This window comes from Macaca fascicularis, chromosome 5 (genome assembly GCF_037993035.2).
Source record: "Macaca fascicularis isolate 582-1 chromosome 5, T2T-MFA8v1.1".
NCBI classification, from domain to species: Eukaryota; Metazoa; Chordata; class Mammalia; order Primates; family Cercopithecidae; genus Macaca; species Macaca fascicularis.
Window position 1 is genome coordinate 53,285,128 of NC_088379.1, and position 15,298 is coordinate 53,300,425.

The 15,298-nt window shown below is 33.6% G+C and overlaps 1 protein-coding gene across 3 annotated transcripts in view; it reads right to left on the reverse strand.

Annotated features, from left to right (window-relative positions):
• The window catches only part of CFAP299 (cilia and flagella associated protein 299), a 442,080-nt gene that overhangs the window by 196,197 nt on the left and 230,585 nt on the right, over positions 1-15,298 (reverse strand). For all 3 annotated transcript variants that reach the window (XM_045392424.2, XM_065545060.1, XM_065545061.1), the window contains exon 3: positions 5,280-5,370. In XM_045392424.2, the coding sequence (XP_045248359.1) occupies positions 5,280-5,370 (91 nt within the window). The remainder of the gene's footprint in view (positions 1-5,279; positions 5,371-15,298) is intronic.

Here is a 15,298-nt window from a genome sequence, read left to right on the forward strand (position 1 = left end):
CAGAACAGCATGTGACATGTGACCTTTCATTATTATCTTCATGAGTCTTTAATTAGAAGGGAAATGTTTTATTTTTACTTTTTTCACTCAACAAATCAGGGATTCTTAGTTTGCTACTATCTGAAAAATAATTATCTCCTCCCCTAGCTGCTTGTTCACTAGAAAGAGTTACATAATCCTATTACATTAGAAGCACTATAGGGAGGACCCATCTCCCAAACATCTTTGTTTTTGACAAATGGTAAAGTGGTTTGGACAGAGTATAAGTTAAAATGGAGAGGGGTTCCTACAACACTAAAAAAATCTATAGTGTTTCTTTAAAAAATATTCTGATGGCCATAATATCTTATGATGACCAGCAATCTTTGCATCTCTAATAAAATCTATAAGCAACTGATTGTCTCAAAGAACTGTTTCAACTATCTTTTCTAAAGAGAAATTCAAATCTAATCAATGTTTTCCTTAAAGACTATGAGCAAAAGTATTGCATATTTTCTATATCTATTTTATTCACAATTATAGCTTTAGCAGTTATAACACTCCTTTATTATAAAATTTATTATATATGAAATAGTTGTCATGTATCATACAGTGTGACAAATGTTTAATCTATATTTTCAATAATCAATATTAAGATGAAGGTACTCTTTTAATTCCCACATTACAGAGAAGGAAATTGTGGCTTAGAAAATACAGTAATGTCCTTTGCAATCCATAATACTTGGTAGGCAGTGAGTCTGGAACTTCAGTCTAGTTACTGTCTACCTCAAAATTCTGTTTTATAATCACTGAACTATACTAAATCCTCTAAAGCCAGGATTATACTTCTTTCCATTATTAAAATTATTATCAGCTGCTCACTCTCCACTGAATCTCACAAATCACCATTTCTTACATAAAAACAAGCACATGGTGTGCAGATTTTATCTCCTAAGTAATCACTCAATCTATCTTTCTCTTCCCATTCATTTTGTCATTTATTTATCTCAGCCTTCTATTATGTATTGCCTGAACTGTTACAATGGCCTCTCAGTTGACCTCCCTGTCTTATATCTCATTCCCCATCTCTATGGAGACACACTTATCCCCATATACTGCTGCCGGTGTACTCTTAAATTGCATGTCTGATCACATTAACCATTTGTATACATTCTTTTAAGGACATCCATCACCTTCATCTCAGTAACACTGTCCTTGCTACTGAGCACAGTAACAGAGCCCTTAGACCTGTCTGTTACCAATCTCTTTGGCTTCATTGCCTTCTCTCCCACATTGATTTGAGAATTATTTACCAAGTAAAATTGACCAGGGTTCGTGACCAAATGGATGTGAGATCTGATAAGTGGAAAAGGAAAAATAAATAACTTACTAATAGAGTAAATGTTGAGCATTTCAGGGATAGCAATATGGAGGTAAACTTTGGAGTAGAATTCAGATCTTTTTCTCCAGCTTCTTAATATCTGCACATATTCTTTTGTCAAAAACAACTCAAATTCAGTATGTTCAAAATCAACCACATGATCTCTGTCCCCCATTTCTGATCTTTTAGTGCACTACATCTCAGAGTGGCAGCATCATCTATCCATCTCCAAAGACCACCCCCTTTCTTTCTACCCCTTCCTTAACTATATCTTATCACAGCATCCTGCCAAGTTTGCCTTCTAAATAGCTCTCAAATAATTTCTCTTCTTTTCATCTGATTTTGCAATGCATCCGCTGGCATCTGCTTAATCCTTTCTGAAATTTATTCCCTATACTAAAGGCACACTGATGTTTTCTGTCTGAAAATCTGATTATATCATCCTCTATCCACTTACACACAATCAGAGCTTTTTGTGTTTTTCCTCCATAGCACCTGTCACATTGCATTTTTGCTTTTTTTTCTTTTTTTTTTTTTTTTTTTTTTTTTGAGACGGAGTCTCGCTCTGTCACCCAGGCTGGAGTGCGGTGGCCGGATCTCAGCTCACTGCAAGCTCCGCCTCCCGGGTTCACGCCATTCTCCTGCCTCAGCCTCCCGAGTAGCTGGGACTATAGGCGCCCGCCACCTCGCCCGGCTAGTTTTTTGTATTTTTTAGTAGAGACGGGGTTTCACCGTGTTAGCCAGGATGGTCTCGATCTCCTGACCTCGTGATCCGCCCGTCTCGGCCTCCCAAAGTGCTGGGATTACAGGCGTGAGCCACCGCGCCCGGCCGCTTTTATTTCTATACAAATAATGATTATTTGATTATTCATTTTCTGCCCCAAACAACTGTAAGCTCCATAAGCACTTGCCACCCATTGTATCCCAAGCAGTTAGTACGATGCCTTATATAGAGCCATTTATCACTATTTGTTTAATGACTAACTGAAAAAAACATAATTAATAGATAGACAAAAAGGATCTAGGTTTCTGTTTTTTGTAGCAAGAAACATAGTCAGTGAACTCATGGGTTTTGATGGTTCACTAAGGGAAAATGTGTATAGTAGAAGCGATATAGGTCAACCGGAGGTATAAGGTGATCAGCCCAAGAAAGAGATTGAGTTAAAAAGTCAGAAGAAAGTAGAAAAACTGTAAGATAACTATATCATAGACACCAAGAAAGGAAATAAAACAGATTGATCTGCTATGCAAATACTTCAGAGTAGTCTTGAAAGAAATTGAAAATTATTGTCTCAAAATAATCCATTTTACCTCTCTAATTTCTAACTAGTTTTTTCTTCAATTACCACATCTTGACCTCTAAGATGTTCCTTAGTCTCTAACATATACATGAAATGCTCTCAAGATGTACATCTTCATTAAAGCATCCTGTGTAATTCTCCCGTTCCTACTGCAGCATTTCTGGAGATTAAATTATGTCCTAGTTTCAGTCTCATTTAAATATTTAATTTCTATAAATTTTCCACTGATATTTCTGAGAAAATGCATTTGTAATAGCTCGTATATTTATTCGATGAGTTCAGGTCTCTGAATTTTTTACATCTGTTTGAATTACCGTCATTTGCCTCTAATGTGAGTTGTTGGCTATTCTAAAACAGACCGGTACAATGTGCTGTGCCAAGCACTTATCATAAGCATACACTTTGCAAATGCTTCACTGTGGTAGTAGTGTTAAAAACTTCATAGCATGAGCAATCAGAAAGCTACACTTGCTCGGGAAACAATAGATCTGCATACAATTGAGAAATAAATAATAAAATTATTCATTTTAGTCTTTTAAGAATTTTTAAACCTAAAATACATGAGGTGTGAGGTAGAAACATTTTCACACATGAACGGCTCATATTTAAAATAAAGCTAAATAGCTACATTACTAGGGAAAAACATTCATTGTCCCTGTCATTTGAAGTACTGTACAACAAATAAAAAATTTTAAAAATATTTTTGTACATAAATTGCACATAAATTTCAATGTTTTGTCTAAACAGATGATGGAAGAGCATATTAATTTAAATATTAATATTATATTTTCTATAGTATTCATCTAGAGCTGAATTTAATTATTCCATTTTTATTTTGTCTTACTTTCTATCTCTACTCTGAAAAATATAAACCCGCTAAGGTCATGAACTCTGCAGCACCTCAGACTCCCAATGCCTAGAACCATTCCAACCTTGTGCAAATGCACAAGAAATATGTTTTGGGTAACTGGAAAATGAATGGAAGTTGAGCAAGAACATATATAGGTATATCATTTAGAAGTCTGTTTTAATTTCTTTAAGATATAATAATGGCTTGAATCAAGGTAAACGATACTTAGGATGATTAAAGTAAATTGATTTGACTTATACTTAAGAGAACTTGGTAGGTAGCTTATTCAACATGGGTTAGAGAAAGAGTCTGTAACTGACATGCTTCTGATCTGAGTAAGATGGTGGTTAGTGCTGTAATTCGTCATCAAAGGAGATAACAATGGAAGAACAAGATAAAGAAGATGTGTTTGAAAAGAAGCATATCATTGCGGTTCAAATCACAGACTCTGGGTCTCTAAAGCTGTCTGTGCTTGCTGGTCCTACTATTTAATCGTCGACCACTTTTTTCAACCTTATGGAATTTGTTTTCTACCTTTACTGTGGGTGGAATTTGTTCTTGACAAATTAAAAAAATAATAATAATCTACAGGCAAACACAATGGATGGTTTTTCAGTCCTTATCTTGTTTGACCACTGATAATCATTTGCTCCTTCTTGGACGTCCTTAACAGGTTCTTTGACACCACTTTCTCCTGCCTTTCCTCAAACATCTCTAGCTGCTGTACTAACAGTCAGATAAATTCCAGACTTTTCTGCTGTGATTACTAAGGCTGTCCAAAGTCTAGTCTCTGCCCATGTTTCCATCCCCACCCTTTTAAAACCTCTGTCAGCCTACTTCCTACAAGAAATGTTCTCTTATTTTAAGTCAGGGCTAATTCTATTCTATTAACTAAACATGGTATGATTTTTTTCTCTCTCTGAAGTACATTGAGGGTTTTGCCTGCATGTGATATTTTCAGTGGATCTGATAGTGAGAAAAACTCCAACTCTTTTTTGAGAAAGTATTGGTAGAATAGATGTCCTTATATATGTATTGTTCTGTTGCTCTAAATATTTTTTATCACACTATTTCTGATTTTCTGTAAGTCAGTCACTTACTACACCTTTAGCATGAATATTTGCCTTTTCTATTAAATTTAATTTGGAATATGTTAAGACTTACACAGACTGTTATCACAAATATCATATTAACAAAGCATGAAAGTAAATCTTTATTCCAAATAATATTCACTTACTCTACATATTTGATATAGCACACATTTTAATAAAGTAAAAGTATATTCTCCTTGGATCATTCAAAATAATAATGATAACACATATTCTTCTATTATATGATTTCTATCACATCTTCCAAAGTAGGACTAGAAGACAGACTATGTATGGTACTATATTCTAGGAGTCACGTAAAATCAGGGGACAAAACTTGGGGTCAGTTGGTGATGCAACTTGAGAGAGTGTAAAAAGAGGTTAAGTTTAAAAGAAGCTGGAGGCTTTACCTAGGTTAAAGAACCATTCTGCCACGCAAAGGCATTTTCTTTGCAATGAATGTTTAGAATCCTTTTTCTTTTTAACCATTTGGCTACTTCTAGATATGTAAATGAGAATCTTTGACTTTTTACATTTATTCCTATAATATATAATTAATAAAGAGGAACCATATTTTACATCTTACAAATTACTTTAAGAAAGATATTTAATGTTATATTTTTAATGTTAATTGTGCCTTTAGTGTATACATTTTAAGCTATTAGGTGAAATGTACTTACACTCAGTTTTCCATTGCGATTGTCTTCTTCTCTCATTGCCAGGGCCATCAGAAAATTATCTTGTAGGTCTTTACCAGCACTTGTTAGTGTCCTGTAAAAAGCAGATCTTCAGTTGTAATATATTAGATAACAAATATGTTTCCAACACTCTGGAGCCAACAATAATGCTTCTTTATTCCAAGTGACAACTTCCTTGCAACATGAAAACCATATAAATAAAATCATTATGATCTGCTAGATTCATCAATTTAATTTTATACAGTAATAGAGTCTTTATTTATAAATAGTTGAAATCAAGCCTTTAAATAATATATCCATATCAGGATTCATGGCAGATATTATTTCATTTACATGCCCGTTTTGTTCTTTTTTTAATATATCATGAAAAGTCAACATGCTTGTACTGCTCACTTCCCATACAAATTTTAAATTGCCTATAATTTTAGTACAGTTTATTCATTAATTTGGGGAAATGAAAATACTAGACACCTATGCTAATATAGTTACTGGAGTAGAGCATTAATTTTAGCTCTATGAGTAGAAACAATCAAGGGAGGAAAGGAAACTAGGTTGACTTATCTTTGTTAGATGAAGGGAAGCATCAAGAATTCAAAAAATAACATTCTCTGGAAATATATTTTAAAAGAAATGTATCACAAAGATCTCAATCAAACAAAACTGAACCACATAATAGTGAGTTCAAGAGTGATTTGTGAAATAATCATCTTTTCTTTATACAGCAATTTCCTACATATTCCACAAACTTTTTCATCATGTGTCTGCTATGTACCAGGAACTGTATCAGGGCACAATCATGCACAAGACATAGTTCCTGCTCTCAAGTTGCCTATGGTCTCATAGAGGTAAACAGATACATAAACATAATGTCATACCATGTGATAACTGGAATAATAGAGATATAGACCAAGTATCAGAGGAGTTCATAAAACAAGTGTCTTACTCAATGAAAAGTCACTTAATCTCAAAATTAAAACCAATTACTCTTGAACTTAATGTTAAAACTTGACGTAGTATATACTAACCAGTTTGTGGGGTGGAAGGAGAGCGTTATCAGTAACTACAAAGGAATAAAGAAATACAAATGTAAAATTGCAAGGCAATCGGGTAATGGCAAAACAGAGTAAACACAGGAAGTGAGGGAGAAACCAGTTAATATTAATAGAAGTTAACATTTTAATAAACATATTGTTATAAATATTTAGTAAGTCCAGATAGTAGAGTCTGGTCTTACAACTCATTCTCACAATCGCTTTCAGGGAAGGCTTGTGTGCTACTTAAGGAGGTTGGACCTTGTCATTGTACCAGAAAGTGTTGAACCAAAACGGTCTAATGCAAGGAAATTAGATAATCAAATCTGTGTTTTAGAAACAGTATTCAGCAACTTTGAAAAAGGTAACCTGGAGGAGAACAACACTGCAGGGATTAATTAAGGGACTATCACAAACCTTTAGAAAGAGATGATGAATATCTGATTTAAAGAAGTGATGGTAAGGATAGGAAGGAAAGGATAGATTTGGGAAATATTTAAGAGAGAAAATACACCTAGTGATTGTTTTTTGCGAAGAGTTAAGGAGCAATTACTACTAGGTTAAATCATTGCAACCTACTGTTTATGTTATTGATCTAGAAATGTAGCTCCTTAAATTGATCATAACTTATCTGCTTTTGCTTTTCTAGCTTTATGTTCCTCAGTTTGTCATATATATATAAAATATCTATATTAAATATATAATATAGATATAAAATATATATCACTTAATAAAAAACCTAAATTTACATGGAAAATAATTACTAATTAGCACAAAAGGAGATAATCAGATATTTGAGAATTTCTTTAATGCACTGTTCTGTCCAAAAGTGAGTGTTCCATGTTATGATATATACTATGTATTACTTTGATATTAAATGTCTCAAACAGAAAAGTAATTTTATCAGTTGCTTGTTTAGAAAAATCTACATGTTTTCTACTGCTATTCTACTACTACTGCTATTTCTACTACTACTAATATTCACTTATTCAGCGTCTACCTAATTTCCTGCTTATGGTCTGTTTTCAAAACCACAGTTTGTTGGAAATTCTCTGTGAAATTTGAACAGAGAATTCATTTTACAAGTACATAAATCAACAGTGGTTAGGTTATACTATAGTACCCAATAGCCCAAATCTCAGTGGTTTACAGTTGCAAGAGATTACTTCTCAATAATAATATGCATAAATAGCAGGTTTACTGTGGCTCTTCATCTTGGGGGACTGAGACCCTGATGAAACATCTTCTATCTGAACCATCTTCGGTTATTGTGCAGAGGAGAGAACAGAGCCACACAATGTCTCTTAAAGCTTCTGCTTAAAAGTAACACATATAACTTCTACTCATATTTTCTTGGCCAAAGCAAGTGCTATGCCCAACCTTGAAATCAATGGTGTGAGAAAATACAATCCTTTCTAGGGATTTGTAGTAAATATTTGTGAACAGTAGCTCAGACACTCATGGCTTCCTATAGCATAACTAACAAAGGTTGAGATTAAATTGCTCAGAAAATAAGAGCAGTAAAGAAAACAATTCCTGAGCAAATCTTGATAGTACAGGAGATTTGTTAACTTGGTTCACTGTAGTGTAACCGAGTAAACGCTCTTTTGAGAATTAAAATCACTAATTCTAGCTTCAAAACCGAACCTTCCCCTACATACCCACAGAGCATCCTAAAAATTACAGCTAAAGCAAGGAAAAATTAATAGATTTCATCTTCTGTGATAGTTGTAGACATCTATTGCTTTTGCCTCCTAATATTGTTTCTCCCTTTTTACTGTCAACACAAGCCTAACTTTTACTTGGGCAACAGTCTTTTCTACACTCTTTGTCTTCGTAGAATCAAGGTATCCACTTACTTACAACTGTAACCTCCCAAACCTCAGCTAATGAATACACCTCAAGGTCTGCCAATGTCATTTCACCTCATGAGGATGTAAATCTTTAACAGAGACACAAGAATGAAAGATAGCTGGATTTATAGTGGCTACCCTTACTTCCTACTACATAGTCTTCTTCAACTTTGTCTTTGAATCTATGATAATCAGTGCTCTTCCAATTCCCTTTTTGATTTTGTTCATTAGAATTGGTTTCTATTGCTCACAATAAAAACCTGTAATTGATACAATGGCTATACAGTTAGGGTACTACAGAATTCCTAAGAGTTTCCACAAAATATGTCTACTTTCTACTCCTGCTACCTTCCCAAGCATACCTTATTTTGCTGCAAATTTTTAGAACTTTACAGATAAAGTCCAATTTGATCATCAACCCTGATCCCACAGCACAAAAGGGAATGATCACTATCAGTTTTGCCTGTAGCCTTCAAGGTTTTTTAAATTATATATAGATATATGTCTATAATATATCTATATATTTGTGTATGCATAAAATTATATATAGTATCATGTGGTCAGTTGTTCATTTTATTACATATTTTGCAACTTGCTGTTTTATTGCTATTGTTATAACTATTCCTTGAAGTGGATGTTTATGAAAGTTCCAAGGAAAATCAAAATTATCCCTGATATATCAGATATAAAATGCCAGAAGAATAGATTTTTAGGCATCATTCACTAGTAAGGATGGGACTCCTAATATTTTGCTAAGCGTGACTCTCTTGATAATGGCCGAGGTTTTCAGCAGATATCTGGGCTGGACAAGAAAATAAAGTAATAGGCAATAGAATTCTTACTGTCCCTGGGTACTATGGCAGACACTGTTCCCCCTTCTTCCATAACAACGAAAGCCCCAGTTTTCACTTGGGCATGTAGCAGCCTGGAATAAAGACCACATTTCTTAGTCTCTTTGCAGCTAATGATGTTCATGTCACTAACTTTTGCACATTAAGAGTCAAGTGAAAATGATTTGTGACTTCCAAGAGTATACTTAAAGTAGGGAGGGGTACTTTTTTTCTTGTAGCTAGAATGCAATATAATGACTGAAACTCCAACTGCCATCTTGGCCATAAGTTAGAGGCCACTATTATGGAGAAACAAAGAGGGGGCAGGGTCCCTGATATTTTAGAATACCCACATAGCCTTGAGTAACACCAGCTGGAGTGTGTGAATATGAGACTGAAAAGAATTTATATTTGGTTTCAGCCACTGTTATTCTGGGGTTTTCTGTCACTTTTTTACCCACCTAATCCAAAAAGATACTTGACTGTTTGAAATTTGTTCACTTTCTGAAAAAAGATGCTCTTGTGTGATTGGCTTGGTGATCAAATTGGAATTTAACCTTAGGTGAAATATTCTAAGAATTTCCCAGGAGACTGTATTACTTACATAACTAAAATGATTTTTCTAAGACAGTCATAGGTTAAGTCTATCAAATAATAGCACAAGATAATAAAAATTAAACTAAAATATAAGATGGAATATCAACCTTTAATTCCTACTCACTTATCAACTGATTAGTCCAAACAACCACATTTTTCTGAACCTGGATTTCATGATGTGCTAAATAATATCTAGGCTCAATAGCAGAGGTAAAACTTGTGGTCTAAAGCAATCATACTGTATCATTAACCACCAAACATCATTAATATATAATTAATCCAAGCAAATGACTATTATTCTGACAATATTCTAAGTTCATACTGTTCTTCTTTTATTATTGTGCAAGTCTCACATACATAGACTTACATCATTTCTTATAAACTCAATGAGGAAGATAGAAGTATTATATAAATTTGGAACAGAGGAGATAAGGATCTTTGGCTCCAAAGCTATCTGAAGCAGAGAAAAAAAAATGTTATATAATAATCATTCTTATATTATGCTACAGCTGAGAACCTGAAACTTCTTAGCAAGAGGAAATATTGGAAAAGAATGAAAGTTAATGCAGAGTGTGAGGTAAGGAATTCTTAAATCTTTAACATGGTTAAACTAGGTTTATTTAACAGCCAGTGACCTGAGAAACCTTGCTTATATAAATATTACAAAAGCAGTAACTTCCTCAAGAAGTGAAGTAGGTCTGTTTCAAAATCTTAGCGTTATAAGTTCTACAAAGGCAAATACTCCATCTTTATTGTTCATACTCCACTGCACTTTCAAAATGTGGTAAAAGTTACATGGATGAGTTAAATTTTACCAACCATGTTTAATCAATAGCTAAAGCTATTTATATAATCCTACTTGAATGACTATAAACATATTTTTAATCTTCAACAATTAGGTTACTGGTTTTATGATTTAAGTGTGTTGTTTATATATCATTATCACATAAACTGACATTATTAACTTAACACTCAAAATGAATGAATAACAAAAGGAAAAAATTGGAAAACCGTTAAAGTAGAAACTTATTTTCAAGAGTTACTTTTTAAGAGTTTATTTTTTAAATAAGTTCTTTCACTACATATTTGTGATATCAATTATTTTTCAGATTTTTAATGTATAACTGGAAGTGTTCTAACAAACAAAGTTTGATTAATCATTAAGATGTTTTCTAGGCCAGGCATGGTGGCTCATGCCTGTAATCCCAGCATTTTGGGAGGCTGAGGCACGCGGATCACAAGGTCAAAAGATGGAGACCATCCTGGCCAACATGCTGAAATCCTGCTCTACTAAAAATACAAAAATTAGCTGGGCATGGTGGCGCACACCTATAGTCCCAGCTACTCTGGAGGCTGAGGCAGGAGAATCACTTGAACCTGGGAGGCAGAGGTTGCAGTGAACCAAGATCATGCCACTGCACTCCAGCCTGGCAACAGAGCAAGACTCCATCTCAAAAAAAAAACAAAAAAAACAAAAAAAACAAAAATGATGTTTTCTAATAAGCAGTTCTTAAAAATTCCTATTTCAAATCTGAGATTAAATCTATTCTAACAGCAATACTTTTTAGCTATTGGGCACTGCCTTTGTACTAGTCCCTATGCTAGACATTTTGCAAACAATTTTAATTATTTTTAAATAAAATCTAATGGGAATTATATTTATAACTTCACTATAATCAGCTAGTATTCAGTTTTATTCTAGATTCACTAATTCACAGGTTTTATTTCACTATAATGAAACCTCACAATATATCAAAGCAGCATATCATAAACACTACATCATAATATTTTTACATTGTGAAACCAATGAGAATTCACTGGGGAGAAGGAACATAAATTAGTAGGGGTGTAGGAGAGTAGGAGGAGTGAGGTATGCAGACTTTATCTGGGGCTTCCCCTGGGAGTAATCAGAGTAGGCTGGTCTTGCAGTCTCCAAGCAAAGCTAATCAGCTATTATCATCACTCCAGTCTAGACTGAAGTTCTCATCAACTGTTCTGTTCAAAGGTAGATTTAATATTTTAAGCCAGAGAACTCCAATCTAGCCTCTTTTTCACATTTAGATAATTTACATTCAACTCCTTCACACTTGTTTGAATATATAATGCAACCTCTCTGTGCCTTAGTTCCTTACAATGTGTTGTATACTTAGTTTGGAAAAATTAATGAAGAGCAAAGTGAAAAACAGTAGTTGAGTAAAAGTGTATTATACAAAATCTATAATGTTATATTCTTAAAAAACAAACACACACATCTATGAAAACATAGTTTACAGAAACAGTTCTATTTCCCATGGATAAATTTACTGACAGAACTATTTGTATATATTTATATTTGTATGATCCCAAATAATTTAAATTCTAATTTTTAGAGGCCAAAATGGAAAATTATTTGCAAACTTGATGAGAAAATATAATTTTATTTACCATAATATATAAGCTCATTTGAGAGTTAAATATGGAAGAGATGTTTTTACTGTATTTTGATATGGGGCACCTATTGCTCTATCAGAGATGATATTTTTGTACATTTCCCAGAAACCATGACATTTTTCTGTTTTGTCCTTTACATAAATAAGGAGAAAATAATCCTACCTTTTCACAGATAAAAGTATTTATAATTCTTGAATGACCAGTGAGTCAATGAAGAAAAGAAAGAGATTTAAAAATATCTTCAAACAAATGACAAGGGAAACACAACATACCAAAGCCTATGGGATTCAGCAAAAGCAGTACTGAAAAGGTTTATAGCTATAAGCACCTACATCAAAAGAACAGAAAAATTCAAAATAAACAACCTAATGATGCATCTTTAAAAACTATAAAAGCAAGAACAAAACAAACCTAAAATCGGTATAAGAAATAATAAAGATCAGAAATAAATGAAATTGAAATGAAGAAAACAATACAAATGTTCAACAAAAGGGAAGATTTGTTTCTTTGAAAAGACAACATTGGCAAACCTCTATCCAGACTAAGAAAAAAAAAAGAGAGAAGACCCAAATAAATAAAATCAGAGTGAAAAAGAAGACATTAGCTGGGCATGGTGGCTCCTGCCTGTAGTCCCAGCTACCTGGGAGGATGAGGTGGGAAGATCACATGAGCCTGAGAAGTTGAGGCTGCATCCCAGCCTGAGAGACAGAGTGAGATCTGTTCTCAAAAAACAAACAAACAAAAATTTAATAAACGTGAAAAAGGAGACTTTATAACTGATACTGCAGAAATTCAAAGGATTATTAGAGGCTACTATGAGCAACTATGCCAATAAATTGGAAAACCCACAAGAAATGAATAAATGTATAGATATGTATAATCTACCAAAACTGAACCATGAAGAAAACCAAAACATAAACAGACCAATAATAAGTAATAAAATTAAAGCTGAAATTAAAAGTCTTCCAACAAATGAAAGTCTGGGACCCAATGACTTTACTGCTAAGTTTTATCACACATTTAAAGAACAACTAATACCAATCCTACTCAAACTATTCTGAAAAACAGAAAAGGATAGAGTAATTCCAAACTCATTCTACAAGGCCAGTATTACTTTGATACCAAAACTGCACAAAGATACATCAAAAAGAGAAAACTACAGGCCAATATCCGTGATGAACATTGATGCAAAAATCCCCAGCAAAATAAAAACATATTAAAAGATTATATATCATGACCAAGTGAAACTTATCCCAGGGAGTCAAGGAGCATTCAGCACATGAAAATCAATCAATGTGACACATCACATCAACATAAAAAAGGACCAAAACTATATGATCATTGCAATTGATGCTAAGAAATTATTTAATAAATTTTAACATCCTTTCATGATAAAAACCCTCAAAAACTGTGGAAAGAAGGAACATAACCCCCAAACAATAAAAGCCAAATATGACAGACCCACAGCTAGTATCATACTTAATGGGGAAATCTTGAAGGTCTTTTCTCTAAGATTTGCAATAAGACAAGGATGCCCACTTTCTTCACTGTATTCAACATAGCACTGGAAGTCCTAGCTAGAGCAATCAGAAAAGGAAAAGAAATAAGGGTCATCCAATTAGAAAGGTGCAAAGGAAGAATTCAAATTATCCTTGTTTGCAGATGAGATGATCTTACATTTGGAAAGACCTAAAGACCCCACTGAAAAACGATTAGAACTGATAAACAAATTGAGTAAAGTTGCAGGATACAAAATTAATATAGATAAATCAGTAGCATTTCCATATATCAAAAGTGAATAATTTGAAAAAGAAATAAAAAATTAATCCCATTTACAATAGCTGCAAATAAAATTAAATACTTAGGAATTAACCAAATAAGTGAAGGATATCTACAATAAAAACTATAAAATATTGATAAAAGAAATGGAAGGGGACACCAAAAAATGGGACAATATACCAGGTTCATGGATTGGAAGAAACAATATTGTTAAAACGTCCACGTTACCCCAAGAAATCTATAGATTCAATGCAATCTCTATAAAAATACCAATGACATTTTTCACAGAAATAGAAAAAACAATCCTAAAACTTATGTGGAACCACAAAAGACCCAGAATAACCACAGTTATCCTAAGTAAAAAGAACACAACTAGATGAATCACATTACCTGACTTCAAATTATACTATGGAGCTGCAGTAACTGAAAGAGCATGGTACTGGGATAAAAACAGATACATAAAGGAACAGAATAGAGAACTGAGAAACAAATTCATACACCACCAGTGCACTTATTTTTTATAAAGGTGTAAAGAATATACATTAGGGAAATGAGTTTTCAACAAATGGAGCCTGAAAAACTGAATATCCCTATGCAGAAGAATGAAACTAGGCCCCTATCTCTCACCATATACAAAAATCAAAGCAAAGTGAATTCAAGACTTAAATCTAAGGCCTCAAACTGTGAAACTACTACAAGAAAACACTGGAGAAAATCTCTGGGACATTGATCTGGGCAAAGATTTCTTGAACAATACCCCACAAGCACAGGCAACCAAAGCAAAAGGGGAAATATGGAATCACATTAAGTCAAAAAGCTTCTGCACAGCAAAGGAATCAATCAACAGAGTAAAGAGACAACCCACAGAATGGGAGAAAACTACCTTTCTGACAAGGGATTAATAACCAGAATATACAAAGAGTTCAAACAGTTATATAGGCTGAAATCTAATAATCCAATCAAAAACTGGGCCAAAGATTTGAAAAGACAAACGACAAATAGGCATACCAAAGGTACTCAACATCATTAATCACTAGAAAAATGCAAATCAAAACTACAATGAGATATCATCTCATTCCAGTTAAAATGACTTTTATCCAAAAGATAGGCAATAACAAATACTGGTGATGATGTGGAGAAAAGAGAACCCTGATGCACTGTTGATAGCATTGTAAATTAGTACAGCCACTACAGAGAACAAACAGTTTATAGGTTCCTCAGAAAACTAAAAATAGAGGTATCATGTGAACCAGCAATCCCACTGCTATGCCTATACCCAAAATAAAGTATACCAGTATATCATGTCTGCACGCCCATGCTTATTGCAGCATTTTTCACAATAGCCAAGATTTGTAAGCAACTTAAATATCCTTCAACAGATGAATAAAGAAAATATAGTACATATACATATGGAATAAAAAGACTGAGATTGGGCCAGGCATGGTGGCTCATGCCTGTAATTCCAGCACTTTGGGAGACCC